We start from the raw sequence: 27,297 nt of genomic DNA, 5'->3' as shown, positions 1-27,297 counted from the left end.
ACTCAGAGACATTTCCACAAATGTTTCAGAGTGGGACACTGAACTGCCAAAAGACAAATTAGAACAGTGGCAAAAGTGGAAAAGTTCCCTCGGACACCTACAACATCTTGAAATTCCCAGAATGTACACTTCAATACCGCTGTCTGCAGCCCAAAGAATAGAGATTGACGTTTTTTGTGATGCTTCCACAAAAGCCGTAGGTGCGGTAGCATACCTCAAACTCACAAATGAGGACGGACACAGCGAAGTGGGATTCCTCCTCGGCAAAGCACGTTTAGCTCCTAAACCAGACATCACCATACCCCGACTTGAACTCTGTGCAGCAGTCCTGGCCGTGGAAGTAGCAGAGTTGGTTCTAGAGGAGCTGGATGTCACAGTCGATCAGGTGAATCTTTACACAGACTCAAAGGTAGTGCTTGGGTACATCTCAAACACCAAGAGACGCTTTCACGTTTATGTGCACAACAGAGTCGAACGCATCAGGCGCTTTGCACAAACTCACCAGTGGCATTACGTGCCCACACACTTAAATCCGGCAGACCATGCCACACGAACGTTGCCCGCTGAGCAGCTCTCCAGCTCCACCTGGCTCAGAGGCCCAGCTTTCCTCTCCAGGTTGGACCAAAGTCAAGTTCGAAGTCAAACCTTCGATCTCATAGACCCAGAGACTGACTGTGAGTTGCGTCCTGAGGTAACAACTTGCACTACCACCCTATCAAAAGGCCAGTTTAATAGTGCCAGATTTGAAAGGTTTTCAAGTTGGAAGGTGCTGCAAAAGGCTATTGCCAAACTCCAACATATAGCTCAATCATTCAAGAACAACTCTGAGGTTTCCTGTCGTGGCTGGCACAACTGCAACAAACATTTAACTGAAAAGTCACTGCAACTAGCCAAGACCACGATCATTCGCACCGTTCAAAGAGAGGTCTTCGCAGAAGATATTGGATGCATTGAAAAAGGCACAGCTCTAAAAAACTCAAGTCCACTCAGCAAACTGAATCCATTTGTTGACACGCAAGGGCTCCTTAAAGTTGGAGGCCGACTAAAGAAAGCACAGTTGTCTGCAGAAGAAACCAATCCCATACTCGTCCCTGGAAAGCATCATCTTGCTCAGCTCATAATAAGACACTTTCACGAAAAATTATGTCACCAGGGAAGGCATTTCACGGAGGGAGCAGTCAGAGCAGGGGGCTTTTGGATTGTGGGAGGAAAAAGAGCAGTAAGCAGTGTGATTTTCAAGTGCATCACATGCCGCAAATTAAGGGGCAGGCAACCTGAACAGATAATGGCTGAACTTCCTGAGGACAGGCTGTCCACGGACCCTCCTTTCACAAATGTAGGCCTTGATGTGTTCGGTCCCTGGTCCGTTACAGTGAGAAAAACGCGTGGTGCTAATGCAGATGCTAAAAGATGGGCAGTCATATTCACCTGCATGAGTACACGTGCAATTCATATTGAAGTGATTGAGTCAATGGACACATCGTCATTCATTAATGCACTGCGTCGTTTCTTTGCCATCCGAGGTGGTGCCAAACTCTTGAGATCTGATTGTGGGACAAATTTTGTGAGTGCCTGCAAAGAGCTCCAAATAGACAAACTAGGCTGTCACAATGACAAAATAGGCACATTCTTGAAAGACAGTGCGTGCAAATGGCAGTTTAATCCTCCACATGCATCCCATATGGCTGGTTCCTGGGAACGCATGATCGGCGTCACCCGAAAAATCCTCAATGCAATGCTCCTTGAACATCCATATGGGAAGCTCACACATGAAGTACTCGTAACATTGTTAGCTGAAGTCACCGCAATTGTAAATGCCCGTCCGCTAACAGCCGTTTCTACAGATCCCGAAAACCCAGTCATTCTTACTCCTGCGATGCTACTCACGCAAAAGGTTGGCACACCACCGATTCCACCAGGGCAGTTTCAGACCAGTGACCTATTCAAAGCCCAATGGAAGCGCGTGCAGTACTTAGCTAATGTTTTCTGGAGTCGTTGGCAGAAAGAATACATCGCAGGCTTGCAGGTTCGTCGCAAGTGGAAAATAAAAAAGCCGAACCTTCAAATGGGCGACGTTGTTTTAATGAGGGAGTCTCTGGAACATAGGAATAATTGGCCACTCGGACTGATCACAAAATCTTTCCCAAGTGAGGACGGTAATGTCAGAAAAGTTGAGGTTAAGATTTGCCGAAACGGCGAGAATAGGTTTTACATTCGCCCAATTCGTGAAGTTGTGCTTTTGCTGTCTAAGGGTAGCATGTAAAACGAGTTGTTGTTGTGTATCGTTCATTAGTTAAGAGCTGACATCTTGCAGATGTCAGGCGGGGAGTGTTATGTCCTCTGGTCTTATGTTGACTACTTTTTGGGTTTAATTTCTTTCTAAGATTGTACATTGTTCATCCGTCCACAGGATGTCGCTATTCTAACTCAGAATCTTAAGTTTTTCTTTGGTATTGCTGTTTGCGCTCGGCTTCCCCTAGTGGCGACTTGCTGTAAGCAGCAGGCAGAAAGAACTTTTTATTTCAGTTGGAAAAGAGGCCTTGAGGTGTTAAGACGTTGCACACCTCCTCTGCACCATACATCGTTGGGAACCCTTGACAAAACAAAATCTGTAAGTTTGTACGTTTTAACAATGGGTTAGATGCAATTTTGGTGTGTCTATTCTGTTATTTTGTTGTTATTTATGTGGCGCGAACCCACACGTTTTTGTGCTAAGCTAAAGTAGCCACTTCATTTCATTTGCTCATAATGGAGCCAGTTTTTTGTTATTTACATAAACATGTTATTGTATAGAACCTTTTATTTTGTGTATAACATTTGTGTTTTATGTATGTTTCAGTTTTACCACACACACGCACACACGTTGACACAAAGAAATAAATGAGAGGAAGGAGTTCGGGCCTCCAAGTTTCTTTGTCGGTTTAGCTCGCTGCCAAAGTCGAGTAGCCATACGCTCGGCTGAGGGCAGAAGACTTAGGTTATCGGTGATTTTCATGAGTGCATATGTTGTTTTTTATTGGCATGCTAAGACGGGACCAATGACTCGCGCTAGCTTAGCCACTCCGAAGCCCCTGAAACTAACAAATAACTAATAAACTGCACTGAATTTTATTAAATTAACTCCACCGATTAAATAAACCCGTCAAAAAATTCTCCTTTAAGTGAAAGTATTGAGAATAGGAGTGGGAACCTCAGGGCACCTCACGATACGATACGATTCGCGATACAAGGCTCACGATAACGATTATATCACGATACAGCGATTATCGATGTATTGGTCAGAAATTGGATACATGAAATTCTACGATACAACTGTTGAAACGGAAAAAAAAAAAAAAAGATATTTGAAAATAGAAAAAAATACTGTTTAAGTCATTTATTAAACAGTGACACCTTTTCTGTGCAACATTGCTGTAAAATATAAATCCACTGCAAATTGTGCCCCTGCACATATAGAGGAAACCAACCACGACCACTGATATCGCTTGGAGAGATCAAAAAATAAATAAAAAGTGCCGTAGGTGTCAGCAGTTGAGCTTGGAGTGGGGCAATGATAAAATTGGTGGGTCTTTTCTTCGTATATGAACTTTGTTGCTTGGTTTGAGCACTTCCGCTATCTGCTTCAGCAATTAAGATGTCAGACTTGCTCAGTCACAGTCTTCCTCACCTTAAAAACAACAAAATAAAACAAAAAATATTAGCTACTTCATAGCGTTTGAGTTGAAATCCTGATTTTTTGTGTGTGTTGGAAGTATTGAATTTTAAAAAATATGAATTGAATGTATAGAAATTAAAAATTCAATAATTACCTATTTTTAATATGTAGGCTACATCAATAATTACCTATTTTTAATATGTAGGCTACATTAATTATCATGCACATCACTTTATATTTCTTGGAACCTATTCAAACCATTTTTATAGCTTATTGTATCAAAATGACAGTAATAACAGTTTGTGTAGTAAACTAGATGGAAATTGGTTCTCAAATAAATCGGTAAATTCATGTGGGCTTGTTCGATATTCATTTTCATCCAGTTTAGGGTCCTGGTTTATTTTATATCATTCAACACCAAATGTCGTCAAAATAATACATGTAAATTAAAAAGTCAATTACATTGCAAAACTTTCTTACCTCAAGTGATGAAAGCAAAGCTCACAAACTCCAGTGTCCACTACGTCACCAGCTCCCAGTGAAACTTTTTTTTCTTAGACAATTCTTGCATACAGCAAAGTCCTTGTTCACCTTGCTTCCTTTCTTGTTGGTGTAAAATCTAAAGTGTGTCCCCATGTTTGATTTGTAGCAATATTTTTCTCATTTTTTCCCTCCACCGTTCTCACGGAGCTTTTTTATTTTTTCAACCCACTTGGAGCTTCTCTTCTTCTCTAGACAACTTGTGCGCACTTTACCCGCACCGCCACTCCCGAGCGCCCCTAGTGGACCGCCAAGGAATTGCTCAACAAACATTGAGCAGTTTACAGCATCCATACTCCATTGTATGGCCAATATGTTAAATAAAAGTATCGATTCTTGGCGGGAACATATCAATAACCGATCGGGTTGCAAAATATCGCGATATATCGCTGTATCGAGATATTGTCACACTCTTAATTGAGAATGTTATGAGCTATCAGATTCGTCGAAATGTGCAAATTATGCGATTTGTGTCATGACGTTCTTTGCGAGTGACATTATTGTAGGAGAGAAATATGCTAGTTGATTTCCAACTCTACACTAACGGTTGTCAATGGATTTGGCAAATTTCATGCAGTTGGTAGCGCGAGTCATCCTGGGATTTCAAGGTCAGGGGTTCGATTCCACTGCCTACTGGAGAACTGTATGAACCATAATTTGCTTCCAAAAGTAGGCAGCACCTTGCATGAAACATGGGACAGTGTCTCTGAATGTCTAGAAAAGCTATTGCATCAATGCACCAGATTTTTTCCAATATCAGAACAGGGCCTGAAGATATCAGATTCAGTCGACTTTTTATATTTATGCTGGTATTAGCGGAGTATCCAATTATGCCACTTGAAAACAAAAAAGTGTCTCATTTGAACATACAGCTAAAATTGCATGGAGCCCATCAGGATGAGAGCTGGAGCTTCATTCAGAGCTAGGAGTCAATATTTGTTGGCAAACATTAGCACACTCAAGGGCCTCAAGTGGCGACTGCCCAGTAACAATCCTGACAAATGTGGTACAGTGGCTCCCCGTGAATAGCTCCACACTTGCTCATTAGCCTCTCCACTTCATGAAGAGCGCCCAGTCAAATAGAGGGGACAAAGGCCGCTAGCTCCCCTGTGGGGGCGGGGGGGGGCACAAGGCCTGTCCAGCCACGGCCACCGCAGAAGCGACGCAAATGTGAGGCAAGAGCTGCCTAATAATTTGGACAAAGACACAGTGACCTCCCTTCGCCATCTGCCTTTTCGAAACTTCAAGCCTCCCTTTTTCCGAAGTCATCGCGGTCAACCTCACATGCGGCGTCAGGCGATTCGCCGGGTCCCTTTTTGTCATGGTAATTTAGTCTCTTTGCCAAAGTGCTTTCTCTCAGCTATTGTCTCTCCTCAACTGCTTGGAGACCACCAAAAATGGAGGTCGCCAAGTTGAATATCAAGCTCCATGACCATCCATCCCTCTTTATTACCATCATATGTCTATTTTATGAATGTGAGTGTGAGGATTTGGTTATCCACATGTGCAGTGATTGGTTGGTGACTATTCCAGTTACCCATGACAAGGAAAATAGATCACTTAATTGCTGATATACTTCCAGTCAGTCCCGTAGATTTCCGTTCTATTCTTTCACACTGCCTATAATCTTTTCAGAATTTTTTGGCAGTCACCTAATTACGAATTGAAAAACTGGTTCCGGTCTGTAAAAACCCAATGATTTAACTTGTGTTAAAAGTCTCATGGTATACCGTGGTATGAAAATGTAAAGGTTTGAAAAAAAATTCTGTCATACAGTCATTAAGGTGTTAGCTATTTTTTATGTCCCTGTTTTCCGAAATTTCCAGGTTTGCGTTGAATCAGTAACAGGCACACTTTTGCTCAATAGACCATGTTTATTGATTACAAAATGCAGAATAAATTAGATTTATTGATTACAATCCCACAAAAGCAAGCAAACTGATATCAAAAACAAGCAAACAAATGGTAACGTGATGCTAGATTTGAGTTTGTCAATCTCAGAATCCCCGCGTTACGTTACAGCACAACTAGTTGTCCCTTAGAAATGAAAACCGCTTACCGTGACAAACGAGTGGGAAGCCAACAACACTCCAGTAAAGCGTCAAAAGGACAAAAGCCAGACGATCCATACATGACCCGCTGGTGGACCTCACGGGTCGCCCGGAAATGTCCGGTTTTGTCAGGACGCACCCCTCGGAGGCGGAGAGGCCAACCTCCGCCCCCGAGCGGTGCGGCCCCGTCCAATCACAAACATTTAAGCTACTTTTGGTTCAGCCTCCTTGAAAAAGGGCTTTTCACATGGGACAAATGAGCTGTGCTGCAACAGATGCCAACAAATGGTAAATATTATGGGTGCAAAACAAGTTATCTCTATGGGACCCAGGCGTGTAACTATGGGACCCAGGCGTGTAGATTCTCAAGCGTGTCTCCTAACTATGGGAACAAGGTGAAAAACCATAGAAGTTGTTACAATCTATGTCGCAGAAGCAATCATACATCACAAAAGCATAATGCAATATTTTCCCACATCAGTCCCAAAAATGCATGGAGAAATACCTCTCTTGCAGCTTTAAGGCTCAACCCTCACCCACCGGTTGCTGCTCAATGTCAGTGAGTCAGCTGTGCTACACGATGGCCGGAGGAGGTGAAACTCCTGAACTTTTTCCCCCATCGAAGAAAACGAAATCACTGGAATGGGAATACTTCGGCTACAGAAAAGTTACAGACGGCTTAGAGGAGGAGGGCCAACCGACATGTAAAACATGTTTGCGGAGGGTGGCTGCTGAGGAGGCAATACCTCCAATATGATTTCGCATTTATACAGAATTAAAGGTTAGTAAACACTATCATGACCGTTCCCCCCAGCTACGAGAGTTAACTCCAGCGTGTTTAGTGTGTCTAGCGGTGGTAAAACGTGTTTTTTTTCTTTCTGGCAACTGTATGTGTTGAGAAAGCGCATATGTGTGAAATGTAAACATGATACGAGTCATACACACGTGCTTTTTACGGAAAATAATTCAATTAATTTTGTTATGATGGTAAATTTTTTAGCTGTGGCTGTGGGTTTAGGCTCAAGGACTGCATTATTTAACTTTGATTTAGAATATATACATATATTTTTTTTAATTAAACATTATACTTATGTTCCAATTTGCTAATATGTTTGAAAAGTAAATAAATAAATTTCCTAAATAAAATATTTATTCCATAAATATCCTGTTCAATTAAAAATAAGTTGGTTTTGGCTGGGCAGTGTGCCAAAAAAGGGATAGGAAAAAAATATTTATATAAATATATACTGTATATGTACAGTATATATGTGGTGGAGCTTTGTTCTGGGGAAAAAAAAAAAAAAAAAACAATAAAAAATCCAAAACTATTGCAATCATTACTCAAATGTTGGTTGCAGGTAAATGTAACCACTGTTGCCGATTTTCACAACAAAACAAGAAGGGATTTCATGTGTCTGTGAACTAAAATGCAAAAGACATAGTAGCAACTTTTTGGCTGCCGTTAACGAGAATAGCTGCAAGCCCTCCAAATTCAAATGGATTGGAAGTCTATTGCCGTCAGTGGCACTCGAGTATGATCATTCACTTTCAAAGTGAGCAGATTTTACCTGTTTTAAATTAAAACTCTTGGCCCAAAGCATCTGAATTCTGCACCAAAGTAATGTATATTTTTAAAAGCACACCTCTTCAGCTTCCGTTCCATTTCCCGAGGAAGTCGAGGTCGTCAAAGCTGTATTTGTCTTATATAAAGAACATATTTGACATTTTCATAACAAAATGGCGGCATGCTGTTTCGCTGGCAAGACTGGCCTCTCTGAGTTATAGTATCGCCATGAAGAGAATTAAAACATCTAACCTTGAGTTGTGGGATGATGACTTTACCGTACCGGTACCTTGCATTTTATTTACAAAGGGTCCATGGAGGACATTTGTCTGCTCTCAGTTTTCACAGATATGTCACATGTTCCACATTCTACCGAAGCTTGCTCATGGATAATAAGAACTTACATACTTTACGCCTTAAAGCCTGCCCTGTAAAATTTAGCTGAATAATATGTAAAATTAGAAAATGCAATTTCTGGGGAAATGGCATTGGGATGCTTTGCCCTCCCATTGGTCACTTTTCACATTGGCATTTCCAGGTCACTTCCTTGTTATCTAATTAATTGCCATTAACAGCGCTTGACGCCAAATTCATTTGGACTAGGCAGGGCAAATGAACTTTCTTTCCAAATGGATTGGACATACAGCACCATCAATGGCACTGAAAGATAAGCATTCACAGCCAGTCCTTTCAGCTTAAATCAATTGGATGTCTATCATTGTCAACAGCAGGCAATGACTTAAAGCAGTAATGTGAAGTAAGGTTGGCCAACCATGTTTTTGAATAATATCAATGGCTAAACAGTTATAAGCATATTTTCGTTATTTTTTTTTCAACGCAACCCTTCCAGATTCTTTGTTTAACCCATAGCAACGCCCTTGACAACGAAAATGCTTTTCTTCGGCGATCTTCGGAAATCTTCGGAAATTACGTCACACCGGGAAGTGCGAGAGAAGTCCGCCATAGAACAGTATTGTTTGTTGCACTGCTTCTCGGTAAGATGCCACGGCGGCGTGTGGCAATGTTTTGTTCTCACTCAAACGAAAAGTTGTATGAGTGGCCAAAGGATAGCAGGGCACGTAAATGGACATCTTTCGTTCACACGAAGCAAATTAATTTCACGCGAGTAGGGTTTCATCATCGAGTAGTATTCTCTGCTGCAAACACTTCGAAGATGCCTGCTTCCTTAACCGGTCTGCTTATGATCAAGGATTTGCCAAAAAGTAAGTGTGATTTTTGGATAGACGACTGATGACTTTGTCAAAGCAGAGCTGCCAACTGTTGTGGAATGAACCGTATAAGCTAGCGCCGTTAGCCGAAAGTTAACTCGTGGCAATCCCCGATCATAGTTGTTGCGTTCGCTAGGTTAAGCGTGTTTAAATTGTGCGTCATCTACGATCTTGTCCGAAAGGGTTAATCCACTGTCAATCGGGAAAGGCGTGTGGATGTGCATATAAGCGGGTCGGCGTCACGGTAATTCACGGTCACGTTGCAGTAAGAGACACACAGCGCCTGTTAGTTTGTGCACATTTATTTGTATTTGTATTATGTATTTCCACCTTCATGCTTCAAGCATTGCATTGCATTTGTACGGTTCGGCGTTTCTTTCACGGTGATCGCTTGATAGCTTTCTAGTTTGTGTTTTACGTACAAGAGCCGCTGACAGGTGACAAGTGTTGCTTTTAATGTCTGGCAGCGAATCAGCGAGCGCGCAGGTCACGCAGTGAATCATGGGAAATGTAGTCTCGGGACAACACTGAAGTGGTGCTTTGTAATCTGTTCGCTTGTGTGAAAAAACTACATTTCCTCACGCCATTAGACGCCACTTCCTCCCGAGAGCCCCGAGCTGTGTTGTGCTGTGAGCTCCATGTGTTAATAAAGAAACAAAGTTGTCAGCACGTCGTGTGTTCGATACATTTGTAAACGAAAAGCTCATAACAAGACACTATGCACGATCTGTTTAAGAGACGCTGGAGTAGTAGGAGGCGAGGAGATCAGCGAGAAGCAAAACTTCGCGGTCGAATGTGGCGGCAGTCCGTTATTATTTTGTTTTCTTATTGTTGCCACAATAAAATGGAGAAAGCCATCAACGACTCATCTCCTTCTTTCCCTCCAACGTTTTTATATCATTATTTTATATCCACGAGAGCTGCCGGATCTGCCAAAATGAACATGAAGTCTTGATTTTTTTTTTTTTTTTTAACAATGTCATCAGATAGACAAAAACATAAAATTATGTGCAAATGCCTGTATCTTCAAATCATGAAAATAACAACAGCCTATATCTTACCAATTTTGTAATCTCGATGGGTCTTGTATCCATTCCATGTCAGGTAGTCTAGGCACATTGTTTGCATCCTGATTAGCGTCTGGCTAATACATGTTAGGTCCAACATAAAATTCCAACCTCTTCTTCTTCCTCCAACTCTTCAAAAACTTGGATCTCCTCCCTTGCGCTCGATCTATCGCTTATATCGCTGTTTGAATCATTGTTTGAAGGGCTTTGTATGTCAGCCGTATGTATGGAGCTGCCATCGCTGTTCCCGGTGTGACGTATCGCTTCCGGGTTCGTCCCCTTTCAGGTTCGAACTTCGGAAACGCGATTATTTTGTCAAATATACAACATATAAATTATTTTATCATGCTTTATTTGTTGGACAATATTTAATTACTTTAATAGTAACCATATTTGGCATGTTATGAAATTACTTCACATTACTGCTTTAATTGTACTTCCTGAACATATCTGATAGGGCTGCAACTAACAATTATTTTTATAATCAATTAATCGGCAATCAATTAAAAAAATTAATCAATGAATCTGATAAATGTCACTTTTTCAATTACCTTCACAATATAGCTTGACGTTCTTTTAGGCATGTTGAATACAAAATTGATGAGTATTTCCATCAAAAATAATATTTTATTACAGTGTCATGACTTAAGTGTACTGTAGTCTACAACTGTACTGTTAAAGGTTCTGAGTATAAACCATAAAAAGACATTCTCAGTACACAAATATAACAAAAGTCCTGTTTATTAAAAAAAAATAAAAAATAAAAAAAAGTGCTGCTGACTGACATTTTTTCTTGTGGGTAAAGCGCTGATAGCACACTCTTTTGTATGACAATTTACAGTTTGAGTTTGTATTGAAAGGAGACTGAAATATGAATTGGTTTATATGTGTGGTTTATTTATAAAAAGAAATGAGACAACTTTACTATCTAACAGTGACTCAAGTGCTAATATGCTTCTCCAAAACACAATACAAATGGACACTTAAAGGGAACCTTGGACTAAAAAACTTGTAGTTGCTAATAAGCCACAATTGTTCTCTTTTACTAAAATATGAAGAAACACATACTGCAAAATATTGCAATTGTTTTAAAAATCTATAATATTTAGTACATGTTTTGACCTACCGAGGGTCCCATGTTTTATGGGAACAATGGACGCTCGGGGTGATGACGCAATTTGTCACTAGACGAACACTACAGGTGTTTTGCAATTCCTTCTACGCAGCGAGACGTGCAACACATGAGCACATTGGTTAAAAGTGGCGAGTACTTACTATTTGTGTTTTTAATTAGTCTTTTATCACCTTTTCATTGCCTTAAAATGCTTTTTGCGTATGTTTCCCTCTCATACTTTTAAGCATTGTGTTTTCTTGTGGTAGCTTTACAGCAGATTGTTGATCTTTTGACCACATTAGTCACGTAGCATATTTAAACCACCATTATTTGATATTACTATGTTTGAGTATTTTCTTAAGGCATCTTTAGTATGTTCTGTCTATATGCATCCAAGCAAAACAAGCTGAAAGCGCACGGAAGTACTTTGGGTGTCAAATTTGCCTCTTGCAGGACGTTTCGCCAGTGTAGCACATTTTGGCAGAAAATCGCTGTTTTTTTTTCCTATTCTCGTCTCGTCGCATCCCGTCTTTCCTGTTCATTTCCCTTTTGCTACTCGTTTTGTGAAATATCGACAGTGCTGTCATGCTTATCAATATTCCTCTCCGGTTCAAATTGAAAGGGTTAAGACATACTCTGGACGCCCGGCAGCGTAACCATGTGACGTCACCGACCTGTGACGTCAACAACAACGGCGAGCTACTAGTAAAACTAATTTTTTTAATTGTATAAAAACAAAAACATCAAGAAGGGTTTCAATATCAAATTATTTTTAACTCATAATAAAATTTATCTTTTGAGAACTACAAGTCTTTCTTTCCGTGGATCCCTTTAAGACACTCACTAGCATAATCACTAACTAGCTTAGTGCACCGTGCTATGTAGTAACGTCTCATCAACAAAGAATACAAACAATACAATTAGCTCTATTTACTCACCTTGACGGAAGCACACTGGATCTAACAACACAAAAGACAATCTAACTCTCGACACTGCGTAATATTATTGATTCAGCAACTCAACAACTGCAGCAGCTGTTGCAGCAGTGAACTCTCTCTCTCTCTCGCTTTAATAACTGTCATGCGCTCAGCATCACATTACACACAAACAAGGACCCAAACAGGACTGCTCATAACTGCCGGTGGAAATCGATTATCAAATTAGTTAGCAACTAATTTATCAACTAACTTATTATCTATTATTGATTTAATTTTGTTAATTTCGGGTCACTTTCTGTTGATTTTGGTTCACTTGCTGTTCATTTTGGGGCAATTTGAGGAAATTTGTTTCAGTCAAAAATGAGGACCACCAATTGAGATTTCTTTGCAAGTCCAAGTTGAAAATCAATAGGAGCGAATGGGAATTAATGGCTGAATGGTGCCATTGAAAATGTACGGTGGGGTTTTTGTCAAAATTTGGAAAATTTGTACATTTTTGCCCAAAAATTTAGTACATCTTAATTTTGTGAATGATTTGGTGTGTGAATTACTGTATGTGAATTGACCAAAAAATAAGTTACATTTTGAAAATTTGAAATATTTTGCCATTTGAAATAAATAAGGCTTTTTATGTTTAATTTTTTTTTTTAAATGTGCAACATGGGGCCAATGTTAGAGAATTTTTGGAATGTTTCCAAGTAGAAACAGTGTGAATCGGTCAAAGTGCGTGGGTTATGCCGTGTACCGAAAAAGTGGACGGAAAACAAATACGAGTTTTATGCTTTGCAAAGCATCCCAAGAATAAACCGCTTAGGTTCACTACTCTCCAAGGTTGTTCCTTAAGTAGTGTGTAGCATTTTCTGCGATTTCCTGCCGTGAGAACATCTTTAGGAGCGCTTAAAAGTGAACAACAGTCTGAGGAATGTTACTGTCTCATTCAGAACATGTCTCTTAAAGCCCACCATCCTCCCAACCCCCAAGTTCTCACGCCAAAATAAATAGCTTGAACTTCCCCATTGAGAGTCTGCGAGGAGTAGAGGCTTCAATTATTCTTAACTAAGGGACGTAGCAGCAACTAAGAAGAAAGCGTCCCTCGCAGCTCGGAAAGTGTGTCAGCACTGTTTTACGAGACGTTTGTGTGGTCAGCTCATATATCTTGCGACACGCTGCAAAGGTGTGATAAAGCGTGGGCTGAAATGGACTTCAAAGCACCTTTTGGTCCGGTCGAAGCCAGACGTTGCTTTCACCCTACCGTGTCAGCGCACATTTCCGGTATTGACACCTCTTATAGCCGTCTGGCCTGGGAAGACAACGTGGCGGTCTATAGGACGACATTTTCTTTTGGTTTTATTACAAATCGGTGAGATCTAATAGTGATGTTTGTTCTACTTTAAATTACGATATGGGCCATTTTATGTCACCATATTGATATGGCACTGCGGCTTATGGGCCAGTGCATCTTATTTGCTGATTTTTTGGGGTTAATAGGTAACACTTAATTTGACAGCGGCATCATAAGACTGTCATAATTACGACATGACACTATCATGGGCATTAATGAATTAATGCCTCTGACAGATGTCATGAAGTGTCATCCGGCAAATTATGCTACTAACTCCATTTGTGTCCAGGTCAGATCTTTTATCCATTCAAAAGTAAAGATAATTTGCCGGATGGCACTAAATGCAGGCATGAAATTGGGTCAGGGGTTAAAAAGGTCAGAAGGGTGTGGAAGAAATATGTTCCGGTAGAGCTGTCCCAAACGACTAATTTTCTCCCAATTAGTCAGCCAACTATTTTTACGATTAGTCGACTAATTAAAAAAAAAAAAAAAATCGTGTCAAAAAAAACTTTTTTTTTTTTTTTTTTTTTTTTTTAACTAATTTAACAATTGCATTTTTGTTAGCACTTAGTAATTCAAGAAAAAACATTTTGGAACATTTAAATTCTTTATTAAAGTACAAATAAACATGTAAATAACAATAATTAATCACACATAAACAATGAGATTGATAGCATTTACTAGTGCAAAGAATGGAATGTAAACATATTCAGAACACTGACTTCGCCTTTCCAACATTATTTAAAACAATTCTTTTAAAAAAATCTATCATTATTATAATATACTACTATAGATAATAGTATTATAATAATTATAATATTCATTGCCAATCATATTTTTCAAAAACAGTGTCATTTTAAAGTTAGTCTTAGTGTAGAATCTGAATTCTGTAATTTAAATATTTAATATTTAATATTAGTATTTAAATATTATAGTATTAATTCTGAAGTATGGGGGATTAACTCCAGAAATCGTTATTGATATGAACGTGACGTGCTTTTATTTTGAAATGTTCACAGCTTCACACTCCGCAAAAAACACTTTTCATCATTGGTGTCACTCATTGATTTTTTTTTTTTTCTTTCCATTTTTTCGTTTGCACATGCTGTTAACCAGCGATTTTTAATGTTTGAAGTGTCACCTTTTAAGTTTTAACCACAAGTTTGCGTTTTGGAGAAGACTGCCAATGTTTTATAGCAGGCTAAAGTAGGTTGTTGTTTTTTTCCCTATTAGTCTCAATGTAGCAATGCTAATGTTTACACTCTTTAATGTATATTAAAGACTGTAAACATTAGCATTGCTGTAAATTTTCCATCCTTATTTTGTATGTCTGAACTGTAATTCTACGGCGTGTTGATTACCAATAAACATCTGTGAAATGGAGTCTCATAAGTCATCTACATGCACGCACAAATGTATGCATCCATGCACGCACGCACACGGTGATAAAACGCAGCCGTGAAAATTATCGCCCTCATTTTTATTTACCTTGCGACAAATGGACTCATTGCATATCGCGACAACCAACTTCAATAAAACATGTCGTTAGTTAGTTAGATGGAATTACGACACCCCACCTTAAAAATTTTCTCCCCGGATCCACACAATTCACGTAGGTCACCCTTTTTGACTTCAAAACGGCGAATTTCGCCAAAAGGTGATTAATTTTCATGCCTGTAAATGACATCTGTCATACGCATTCATTAATGCTCATGACAGTGTGAGGTCATAATTATGATGGTCTTATGACAGTCTATGGCACCACTGTCAAATAAAGTGTTACCAAATACCGTAACTAGTAATTAATGAAACAATTGGAACAGTAACTGAAGAAATAATTAGCACAGAAAAAGGATTTTCATTGTTATTTTCATCCGAAGTGCTGCAATGCATGCTAGGCGGCACGTTAGACAACAACAGTGTTGACAGCAGGTGGCAGCAGAGTTTGACTGTCTCTTCTGTTGCCTTCTCAAATACCACACTTCCGGGTTTAGGAAGGCAGTATAGAAGGAGTGCTATTTTTTATTTTTTTTAAACGCAAGTTTTTCTCCAAGTTACGCGTTAGAAATAGTCATTTTGACGAACTCGTCCAAAGTCTAAATTTGTCAAATTACACCAAAATCCGACATACTCTTCATCTGCACTTTAAGTTTGTTTCATAACATTAATAATAAATACATTAATATTGATAATGGAATGAATTGTGCTGTGTTCATACTCACGCATGGGTGGCCAAATGGCGTACATCTTGAGGCGGATTGGTGGTATTATTACGGCATATGACATCACAATGTAGCAGTCGTCAGTTTAAAATGGGTATCATTTGCTAGCCAAAATGTGTATTGCAGGAAGATGTCTATGGCGGTAATAGCGATAGACATGTAAAAGATCGATAAAAAGGTTTTATCATTTTGGCGATACATATCGTCATATCGTATAGCAATATGACTGCTCAATGAAGGGTTCAGCAATGATGTGTGAGGTGTGAGGGCTGGCAGCAAATGAACACATTTTCATTCACTGGCAACAATGCCAGTTCAAAATGAATTGGACGTCTGTTAGTGACAAACACTTCAATTCACAGCAGAAGGATGAAAAGAGCTACATGATTAGACGGCTATCATTGTCAATGGCACTGATAAAGCATTTGAAGATTTTTTTTTTTTAAATGCAGCCACAGTCTTCACACAAAGCTGTGAAAAGCATTTAGATATTGCCATGTTTTGGACAAGATTAGCCATGCTTCAGATTTAGCAGCTCGCAAAAAACATAACGTTCTCTCAAAAAGAAATCTGCCTAAAGAATGAGTGCCAAGAGTCGATATTGGCCACCAGTGTGGAAAGCAGGGAACGGCGCGTCTTCATAGCGCCGAGAAGGTTGGCTACGTTGTTAGCTTGAAAGTACTTCAGGGGTCACCGTAGGACTGACGCAATAAAAGGCCATTATTTGTTAAAGAGGCTGTCAGGCAACTTGCTTTTCTTTTATGTGGGGATGCTTTGCCAAAGGCACATAAATGTTATCAGCCATTTATTTATTTATTTATTTTTTTTTTTGCAAAAACACACAATTCTGACAAAATAAAACTTTCCCATACATTTTCACAGGCTCTCATTCATTTCAAATGGAACATTCAGCCTTTAAAAAATGTTTCCTTGTGATTGGTTTACAACTCGGACCTGTAAATAATCATTTGTGGTCAATACGTTTGAAGGGGGCAAACAGGTTATATATAGTAGACCGATGCCAGGGTGACCTCGGGGAACATACTTTTTTGCCATACTTGCATAATGCATCATTTTCAAAGTGTGCGCTGTATTTTTGAACAAAACGAGCACACAGCAAAGAGCATCGGAGATATGATGAGCTCAGACAATGAAATATGACTAATCGTATGTAGCGTTTGGCTTTGACTTTTAATACAGTGGGAGACGAGAAAAGACCAGTCTGTGTCTAAAAATGTTTGCAACGGACAACAGGAAGCCACATCAAATAAGATGTCACTTATAAACATTAGACCCCACTCACATTGATAAGCCACTTGATTTTTTTTCAGCCAAGACGTGCCGAATATTGCCAACAATCGTCCCGCTTTGTTTCGCAGTGTTACATCAATAAACCAGCGAGCAATGTTAGCATCATATAAGGTGGCATACCAAGTTGCTCAGTGCAAAATAGCAAAAATAAAAACTGTCCCACTGTCTAATGACACTGTTGTTTGTGTTCGATTATTTTTTTGTTTTTATGGTTAAATGGTTATTTGAATTTATTATTAGTTATTGATTGATTTTATTAAAATTTATTTTTCACTATTAGATGGTCAAAAATGTACCGTGAACAGGGGCGGACTGGTAATCTGTGGCTTTTGGAGGATCACAGAACGGCCAATGCCCTGGACGGCCGGCGGCCGCCATTCATTATATACAGTACATCACTGTTTTTATCCCCCCCTATCCTCTAATTATCTACGGTTCGCATCCAATCCGACAGGTGGCAGTAATGCGCCTGGCTGTGCACTGCCAATCTGATAGAAGAACGAAGAAAGCACAGAGTTCATTGGTTCCTAGTGGAAGCAAAATAGCGACTAGCCTTATGGATGGTGGTGGCAAAAAAAGAAAAGAGATGGGTGGCGCGGAGAAGGTAAGGGAGAAAAATTTTAAAAAACTGGAGAGCGAAGAATTAAAATGTCATAAGTTGACAAATATTTTCTCAAGCAGCAGTCTGGCTGCAACGGCCGCGTCGGGTAACAACTGCCCACTGCCAGCCCCCGCAATGGTGAGAGTGGGAGCGGCAGCCGCTCTGACATGCAGCCGGTGCAGGGAGAGAGAAAAGAAGAGGGACGTGGTAATGATAAGCTGGTGGAAGTTCCCCAGAGAAGCGCAGAGCAAGTAAGTAGGGATGAAGAGGTTTACTTGCTCGGTATACTGGCAATTGTTATCCACTAGGTAGCTACATTTTAAATGAAATAAATGACAATTAAAGGATTAGTGCCAGCTAGTCCATGTACCCGTTTGAAATCGTGTCAAGTTACAGTATGCTAGTCCTGCAGAAAAAATATTTTAGCTGTAAAAGAACGTATGCACACGCAGCAGCAAGATTAATTCAGAAGAAATATAAAATATTAATGAAATGAATGGTTTTACTTTAAAGTTTAGGTAGCTAAATTGATATGATATATATTTTTAACCATTTATATATCGTTTTGTTTTCTTGTTAATACTTTCCAATGAAGATTATGTATAAAGGATTTGTCTTGAAATTTTTATTGTATTTTCATTGAAATTTATTATTTGTGTGGTAAGATTAATTATGGCATAAACAATCAAGTCATTTTATAGACACAGAGGATAGGTGCTATTATAATCAATTGGATACATAAAACTTGCTTTAAAAAATAAATTCTTTAATTTTTTTGTTCAGGTTGATCATAGAGCTAGGGCTGAAGATGAATCCAATTCCAGTTCATCCTTGCAGTACTTTAAGCGCCCCAAGTCAGACAGTCACAGTCTAGACACATTTTTTACTTACCACCCTCAGAAAACAAAAAACCTGACTGTACAAAGAGTATTCATACGCAAAGATGGCACAGATAGATAATGGCTAACATACTGCGAAGAAAATCATAAACTATATTGTATATGTATAATAATGCAATGTGTAGTTCTTTATAGCCGCTTCATTTTTCTCTCAAAGTGCACGAAATCGATGCATTTTACAATAAAATGTAAAAAAAAAAAAAAAAAAAATAATAATAATAATTCTCCCAGGGGGCATGCCCCCAGACCCCCTAGAGGGTCTGTGTTTCCCTTCGTACAGCGATTCTTGTGGGCTGGGCTGAATCAAAGTCCAGGGCTGCTTTTTGGTCCCAGTCCGCCCCTGACCGTGAATGTATTTTTGCAGATTGGATGTGACTTTTTTTTTTTTTTTTTAATTCAGGCAAAGTGGTGCACTTTGTCTTTTCTATACTTTATTGTAAGTTGAGCTATATATTTTTCCTTTAATATTAAAAAGGACACAATATTATGCAGAGGTATACTTATATTAATAATTTATAGGCAAATGATTCAAATAACAGTGGCAGAAGAGAGTTGTGTGTGTGTGTGGGGGGGGGGCGCGAAACGTTTACATCTTCCTGGGGGGGGCGTAACAGAAAATAATTGCGAAGCACTGCAGTAGACCAACAGTGCAAAACATGGTACCTCTCTCTATATACAAAGTTAATTCGTTCCAGGACCTTTGATCGAAATGGTCGTATGTCGAGCAGGGTTTTCCCATAAGAATACATTATTCATCCATTAATTCGTTCCACAGCCCAAAAACCTACACTAAATCCTTAATAAATACTGCTGTTCCTATTGCAAATAGCAATTAAAAAAAAGCAGAACAAATAAATTATGAATAAAAATCACAATAATTATAATAATAGTAATAATAACACCTGTAATAATGTAACGAATCAGGTTCTAACGTGGTACTTTTTTTTGCTGTACCTGAACGCACCACAGGGCTGACGTGACGGTGAGCAAAAGAGCGCGGTTCTATTTTATTTTCTGTTTTGATGCTGGCTTCAGTGTTGCACAAGTTGATGGAATAAATGCTTAGAAACCTGACGAAGGCAATGTTTGGCGCTGTGACAACAATAAGAATTGTCACCGTAACTGATAAAGACTGGCGAACGGAGGAAGACCGCGGGCCGAAGTCGACATTCTACAGCCATATTGTCGACCCAGTTCATGGATGCACACACCATACTTATATTTTGCTATCATTTACATCTTCATTTCAATGGTAAGCGTCACCTTTTCTTTTTTTCTCCACCTGCGCTAACCTTTTTGGATCCTGTGTTGATTTATCTCACAAGAGAATCAGCCGTGTGTCCGTCTTCCGGCAAAACAAAGAAACTGCGGCGCTGTCAGAAATCGTCGTATTTCGAGCATGTCGTCGGAAGTAGAAACAAAGGGCGAGTCAAATTTTACGTCGGATGTCGAAAAGATTGTGTGTCGAAGTGATCATATGTTGAGGTACCACTGTACAAACATATATTTTAACCCGCTTATCCGAGAACACAAAAAGGGTTTTAAGGATATCTCTTTGTGAGGTTAGGTATTGCTCCCATCACCTTATCAAAAGTATATACCTGCAATCAAAATTCTCGAACACACACATCTATACACAAATCGAAAAGATTGACAGTTAAAAAAAAAAAATCTAATATAACATGGAAAAAAAGTATTTTCAAAAATATTTACACTAAACTAGTTCAGTTCAATTTTTTCAGGCATTCCCCTTGAACGAGACAAAGGGCTACATCATACACTACGTCACACAGCCCACTCTTCCGCCATTTGCGCTGTCAGCCTGTCATTCTTCCCAACTCGCCGACTCATCCGAAGAAAACGACTGGTCTATCTTCTCCCTCGAGTTGATGAAATAATGCATTAGCTTGCGCTAAATTTGGTTTCCGATTCACTTCTGATTCACGCACGTTTCAAAGTCACTTGCTCAATCCAACCGGCCGCCGCTCGCTACCTCGCCTCCGTCTACTTAGGTGGTGCCTCGCTCGGCAAGTTATTAAAAATGTTCACATTACATCTGTCCATCGTGACCTAACAATGGCTCCTGGGATATGTAGTCTTTCGTGGTATTTTCGGTTTTGAAAAAGGACAAGAAATGATGGAAATATGGATATAAACACATGGTCCATGCAGTGTTGTAATGCTTATTTATGAGGGCAATAAAACTATAAAACTCAAATGACATTATCTCCCATTTTACCGTTGTATTCCCGATTAACTTCAAGTAAAAACGGGCATGGCATCAACTTCCGCACTTTCAAATAAGACCAACAACTAGCATGTGGGTGATGTTATTACAGCGTGACGAGGCTTCAAAGATGATATGCGTGAAAGTATCGCTGCCGACACGTCCGGTGTTAAAGGGTAAGTGAACTGGGAATGCCTCAAAATTATCAGAAAGTCACCTATAAGCAAAGGCGGAGTTTGACTTTTGTGCGAGGGGGGGAGGGGGGCAAAAATGTTGATGACCCCGAAACGCAGTGTCAGCAATAAAATTAACTTACAGTATACGGTAGTAATCTAATCAAGTTAGTTGAGTCGATTAGTAGCTTAGCCGATGCTTGTACATTTTTTGTCTTACCTAATGGAGAAGTAGATGCCGCCTCCGTTTTGACTGAATATTCCAGCCAGGAACGTTTATAATCATACGTTGAAAATTAGCATTTTTTTTTTTTGTTTCCCATCGTTTTTTAGGGTTAACGTTAGTTTAGTGGAGCAAACTGAAACTCTGCTCACCATTTTGGCGGTGGTCTCCTGCGTTTCATGATCCACATCTTCAATCCTTGGTTCTTGCTCAGTAGTTGTTGTTGCTTTTGAAAGCTTAGGTTTGAAAAAAATATGAATATCCATCTTGCCTCTTCTGTCCTCAGGTGTTTTTTGGGGGGGCGGGGGGGCTAAGCAAATCAAATGACCGCCTCTAAGGTGCTAGTCACATGTTCTGTTTGAAAAATAATTTTGACCACTTATAAAAATATTTTTTGTTCACTTCATTTATTTTTGTTGCTTGTTTTATTGCTTTACAACTTTTATAGACAACATTTTACCAGCAAAGTCTTACTTTTAAATTCATATATTGGAAAATCAATTATATGCTGTGATTGATGATTGATGCAATGCACCGGGGAGTAAGGAGGGACTGTGCCCATTAGCCCTCTTAATCTCCGCGTTTGCCTATAAGAGCCCCAAAACCATTAGAACTTGACTCAAAATCAACAATTAAGTAATTGCCTACCATTGAAAATGAGAGACACCCAATTCATTTAAGCTAGGAGGACTGGCTATGAATGCTCATCTTTCAAAGCCAATGAGATAACAAGGAGGTGACCTGAAAATGCTCCAAAATTCATAGGAAAAGAGCAAAAATCTACAGGAATGCATTCCCACGTGATTTCTAGGTAATGCATGAGAGCACAATAGCATTGCTGTAGCAAAATTGTTGGTGAGTCACTTTTCTGGGAATATTTCTACTTGCAAGTACAGGAGTCTTTTTTCCAGTTGTGTAGGAGAGAGTGAGTACTTTTGCCTACTCAGGTGATTTTTTTTTACAAGGAAGTAGCTCCGAGAGACTGACAGTGATTACCACTGTCACCAGCTGTGAGGCCATGTTTAAGAAAGTGTGCCCGCCACTGTGCCTTTTCCTGCATTGGCAGCTAATTAGCGTCATTTACCAAGTTTCTCAGCATGTATGCTTTGGAGAGACGCCATTGGGGTTAGAGAAAAATTTGTTTAAGGAAAGTTAAATCACACAGCATACTCCACGACATTGGGTCTACCACATAGTGCGTAAAATGTGACAACGCAAAAGGCTCAGCTTATTTGTTCAAGAATTTATGATAATATCTTAACCCCAAAAAATACACCGGAGTGATTTTGTTGTTTTTGAAAGAAAATAATATGACTTCAAGAACTTTTTTTGATGCGCAAAATGTGTAGCATTTGTTTTTTTTTAAGAGTGAGATTGTGAAATGAATGTCACTTTAGACTACTTCAAATCAAGCATGATACAGTGGAATGTAGCGATTCCTTGACATCAAAAATAGTGCAAATAGTGTACGTCTGTTCTCATAACTGGGCCTGGTGGAAACCTTCCAGGCAAGTGGATTAGGATCTGTATTAGCCATGTGAAGATACAAGAAATGCTTGTGTCAAATGTGTGGTAAGGCTGTTAGAAAAACATGCTCTTTGATGGTAAAATGTCAGTGTTGACAAGATATTACTCTAAAAACTCATATTTGAGTGAGAATTGTTCAGTATTTAACTTTTTTTTTTTTTTTTTTTTTTTTATATTTGATGAAATTGTAATGCATTTTCATCACAATTGTGTTACTAATTATCAAAAGTCAAAATTTAGTATTGGTAAGTACTCAGTAGTAACTTCTTGTCACAAATGGGGGAATCAGTTTGTGGTGTAAATCATCAATTTCAGAATGATTCTTTGAACAACAAAATTACATTTGCCGATATTAGTTTGCCACAATTATATAGAATTTGATTTAAATCATTGGTATACGATCGAGTTAGTAAGATATGATCTACAAATCTAACTCTGTTACATTTCCTTCCATCCATCATCTACCGCTTAATCCGGGGTCGGTTTGCGGGGGTAGCAGCTTAAGCAACGAAGCCCAGATTTCCCTCTCCTCAGCCACTTCAACCAGCTCCTCTGGCGGGATCCCAAGGCATTCCCAGGCCAGCTGAGACACGTAGTCTCTCTAGCATGTCCTTGGTCGTCCCCGGGTCCTCCTGCCAGTGGGACATGCCCGGAACAACTTTCCAGGGAGGGGTCCAGGAGGCAACTGAAACAGTTGCCCTAGCCACCTCAACTGGCCCCTCTCAACGCGGAGGAGTAGTGGCTTGACGCCGAGTCCCTCCCGGATGACCGAGCTACTTATCATATCTCTAAGGAAGAGCCCAGACACCCTGCAGAGGAAACTAATTTCGCCCGCTTGTATCGGCGATCCTGTTCTTTCGGACCCACGACCCACAGCTTGTGACCATAGATGAGGGTAGGAACGTAGATCGACTGGTGAATCGAGAGCTACGCCTTTTGACTCAGCTCCTTCTTCACCACTACGGACCAGTGCAGAGTCCGCATCACTGCAGACGTTGCACTAATCCGCCTGTCGATTTGTTACATTTCAACAAAAGCAATAAAAAAAAATGTTTTTCACAAATGGTTGCTGAAACATTTAAAGAATACATAAATAAATAAAAAACATTCTTTAAGAAAATAAAACAGCACATCTTAAAGTTCATCATATGTTTTGCGATGATATCTATTTGGATTCGAATTTGCTTTACCAAATTATATTTCGATCCATATCAAAATATAGTTACACAGTAGGTATTGTTGTCCCCAGATTATATATTCCTGATATCAAACGCCATATGGTTTTTCAGCTCTAACAATTTTAAAGTAGCACAAAAGCTCAAGGATTTATCCAAGTGCGTTAAAAGCCTGGTGGGCCGCCAAGCTTTTCTTGACCTGCCTCTCCCACCACCACCGCCACTACCAGGTTAAAACAGTGCTACAAACGCAAGTTTAATGTGTATACATAATTTAACCCCGTCTGTTGATACATTTGAAAGCACAACATCAACATCTTATGGTCGATTTATGAACAAACATGTCCCAGCACTCTGCCATTGCACCGAACTGCACTGCATTTTTGCCTGTTTGTTAAAACTGTATATGAAGACAGTGTCTTTTTGAAAAACTATGTTAAATCTTGTTAATAAATGGCTAATAACAATACATAATCCTCATAATTTCAAAATTACTGTCAACTTAACATATTTATTTCCATTTATTTATTACAAAAACATGGCAAAACATCTATACATGACCTTCTTGTAGTAACTTCTTGAAGTTCCAACTCTCCTGTCACTCTAATGAAGATAAGCAGTATAGAAAATGGATGTTTGACAACTACATTCTTGTAATAACATGTCGAGGGGTGTTCTGTTCCTATGTTTTCACTGCATATATTTTATACACACACCTCAGCAGACAGCAAAGCCGACCAGGAGGACAAAACGCTCCTCAGCAAACTTGTTTTGTTTTGAATTCACTCTGGCCCAACAGCATTGAATTCCGCTTTCACGCTGTGTGAAAAGATGAGCGTCTCTGACAGCTCTAATAGGCATTGTTCGCATTTGCTAAGTTAGACCACGCTGCGCTGGCATAGCTCTCTTAGTATTCTCGCTCGAAACATCTCCGAGGGCCCTGTCAACAGATCCAGACGGGGCTGTCAGCGCCATCTTTTCAAACGAGCTGTCAGCAGCAGCTTTATATCAGACTTCTTAGGGACTGGGGCAAGAAACACAAACAAGCCCCGCGGGGGGGCGGGGGGCCGTGCAGCACAATGCATTCTTATCCACATTCCCAATAACAAGAATCCGAAAAACCCGCCGTAAATTCTTTGGAATCATTTGGAGTCTGAACGATGAAGATTTTTGTTTTGCGTCAAAATGTCTGGGAGTGATACCTACAGGCGTGACTAAACTAGTCTTGCCGTGACTCCTGCACTTTATGTTGTATTATCCCCCCAAGATAATGAGGCACGCACGCGTCGCGTTCATGACAGAAGTAGAACCGCATTACCTTGGAGCACTGCTTGTGATTCTGGCACCACACCAAGGATCCGTTGTTCTGTGGAGAAAAGTAGCACCTGTCATCACACCGCATGGACTTATTAAAAGATTAAAATGCACTCAAAATATAGCTGTCATAATTAACACATTCTTTAAGAAGAGAGTGCCCGAACCGCAGATCGCGTCACCACATAAAGACATACAGTGGTATACAAAAGTATTTGAACCTTTTGGAATTTCTCACATTTCTACATAAAATCACCATCAAATGTGATCTGATCTTTGTCAAAATCACACAGATGGAAAAAACAGTATCTGCTTTAACTAAAACCACCCAAACATTTATAGGTTTTCATATTTTAATGAGGACAGTATGCAAAAAATGACAGAAGGGGGAAAAATAAGTAAGTGAACCATCACATTTAATATTTTGTGGGCCCCCCTTTGGCAGCAGTAACTTCAACCAGACACTTACTGTAGCTGCTGACCAGTCTGGCACATCAGTCAGGACTAATCTTGGCCCATTCCTCTCTACAAAACTGCTGTAGTTCAGTCAGGTTATTGAGATGTCTGGCATGAATCGCTGTCTTTGTGTCATGCCACAGCATCTCAATAGGGTTCAAGTCTGGACTTTGACTTGGCCACTCCAGAACTTGTATTTTGTTCCTCTGAAAACACCCAGTTGATTACTTCTGTGTTTTGGATTATTGTCTTGTTACAGCATCCATACTCTTTTTAGCTTCAACAGCAACTGTCTGACAGACGGCCTCAGGTTTTCCGACAAAACATCCTGATAAACTTTTGAATTCATTCTTCTATTAATGATTGTAAGTTGTCCAGGCCCTGAGGCAGCAAAACAGCCCTGAATCATGAGGCTCCCTCCACCATGCTTCACGGTGGGGATGAGGTGTTGATGTTGGTGAGCTGTTTGATTTTTCCTCCACACATAATGCTGTATGTTACAACCAAACAATTCACCTGTGGTTTTATCAGTCCACAAAATATTTTGCCAAAACTTCTGTGTAGTGTCCAAGTGCCTTTTTGTGAACATTAAACAAGCAACAATGTGTTTTTTTAGACAGCAGTGGCTTGTACATATAGTTGATGTGTGCACAGAGATATTAGACAGTGCCAGTGATATCTGTAAGTCTTTAGCAGACACTCTAGGGTTCTTTTTTACCTCTTTGAGTATTCTGCGCTGAACTCTTGGCGTCTTTTTTGGTGGACGGCCACTCCTTGGGAGAGAAGCAACAATCCTAAACCCCTTCCATTTGTAGACAACTTCTCTGACTGGTGTAGAGTGTGTGTATTTGAGCTCTGTATTTTTCTCAGTGTAACAGCTGTCAAGTTTCCCTGCAAATATTTGTTTCGCCAATAAGAGGAGCTGTTGTCTCACTAAGGTTAATTGAAAATTTCAAAGACAAAAAAAAATTGCGTGCATTGTTTTTGTTTTCCTGTTGTGATTGCACAATTCTTGGGACAATATTTTTTTAAAATAATACGTATGTCAACAAGTTAAATTAAAAATGGTGAAATACATCAGTTTACTTACAGTGAGCGCACACCCAATCAGGTCACTTTCTGTTTTCCACTAAGGAAGTAGAGTCCGATGCAGCAAACAACGGTGTAGCATAAGCAGCTACACATCGTCTAAGTTGTTGAAATGAAGCTCTGAATATGCTTCATTAGTCACATCGACTTACGTCTCAGTTGTTGAAATCAAGCTCTGAATATGCTTCATAAGTCACATCGACTTACCTGTTTGTTCAAAAGCAGGTGTGTTTGTGGTTTGAAAGTAAAACAATAGTAAACATCAGTGAGACAAGAAGTCTTGTGTTTCCAATTGTGAACAAGTCGGTATACTCAGTTTACCTTTTTCACCATCCGCCAGCAGTGATGGTAAGTGCAGTATCTTATTTTTTATATTAATTTGTTAATATGACATATAATAAATGTTGTTGGATCATTATTTTGAGATTTAGGGGGTATTTAGGGTTAAGTAAAGGGTTAATTCCGATTTACGCGGAAATTAGGGTTACGTCGCCAGCATAGGAACGGAACTCATTTGTAACCCGGGGACTACCTGTACATACTCATTTAATACCGTGGAGGACAACAGACATCCAATTCA

At 39.6% G+C, this 27,297-nt stretch overlaps 1 protein-coding gene across 1 annotated transcript in view; it reads right to left on the bottom strand.

Annotated features, from left to right (window-relative positions):
- Nucleotides 1-27,297, bottom strand: part of LOC130926929 (anosmin-1-like) — a 171,030-nt gene that overhangs the window by 127,717 nt on the left and 16,016 nt on the right. Inside the window, exon 2 of the mRNA XM_057852260.1 lies at nucleotides 25,177-25,224. Within this exon, the coding sequence (XP_057708243.1) occupies nucleotides 25,177-25,224 (48 nt within the window). The remainder of the gene's footprint in view (nucleotides 1-25,176; nucleotides 25,225-27,297) is intronic.

Source organism: Corythoichthys intestinalis, chromosome 12 (genome assembly GCF_030265065.1).
Source record: "Corythoichthys intestinalis isolate RoL2023-P3 chromosome 12, ASM3026506v1, whole genome shotgun sequence".
NCBI lineage: Eukaryota > Metazoa > Chordata > Actinopteri > Syngnathiformes > Syngnathidae > Corythoichthys > Corythoichthys intestinalis.
The sequence above is the reverse complement of the archived record's forward strand: the minus strand, read 5'-3'. Positions and strand labels throughout refer to the sequence as shown.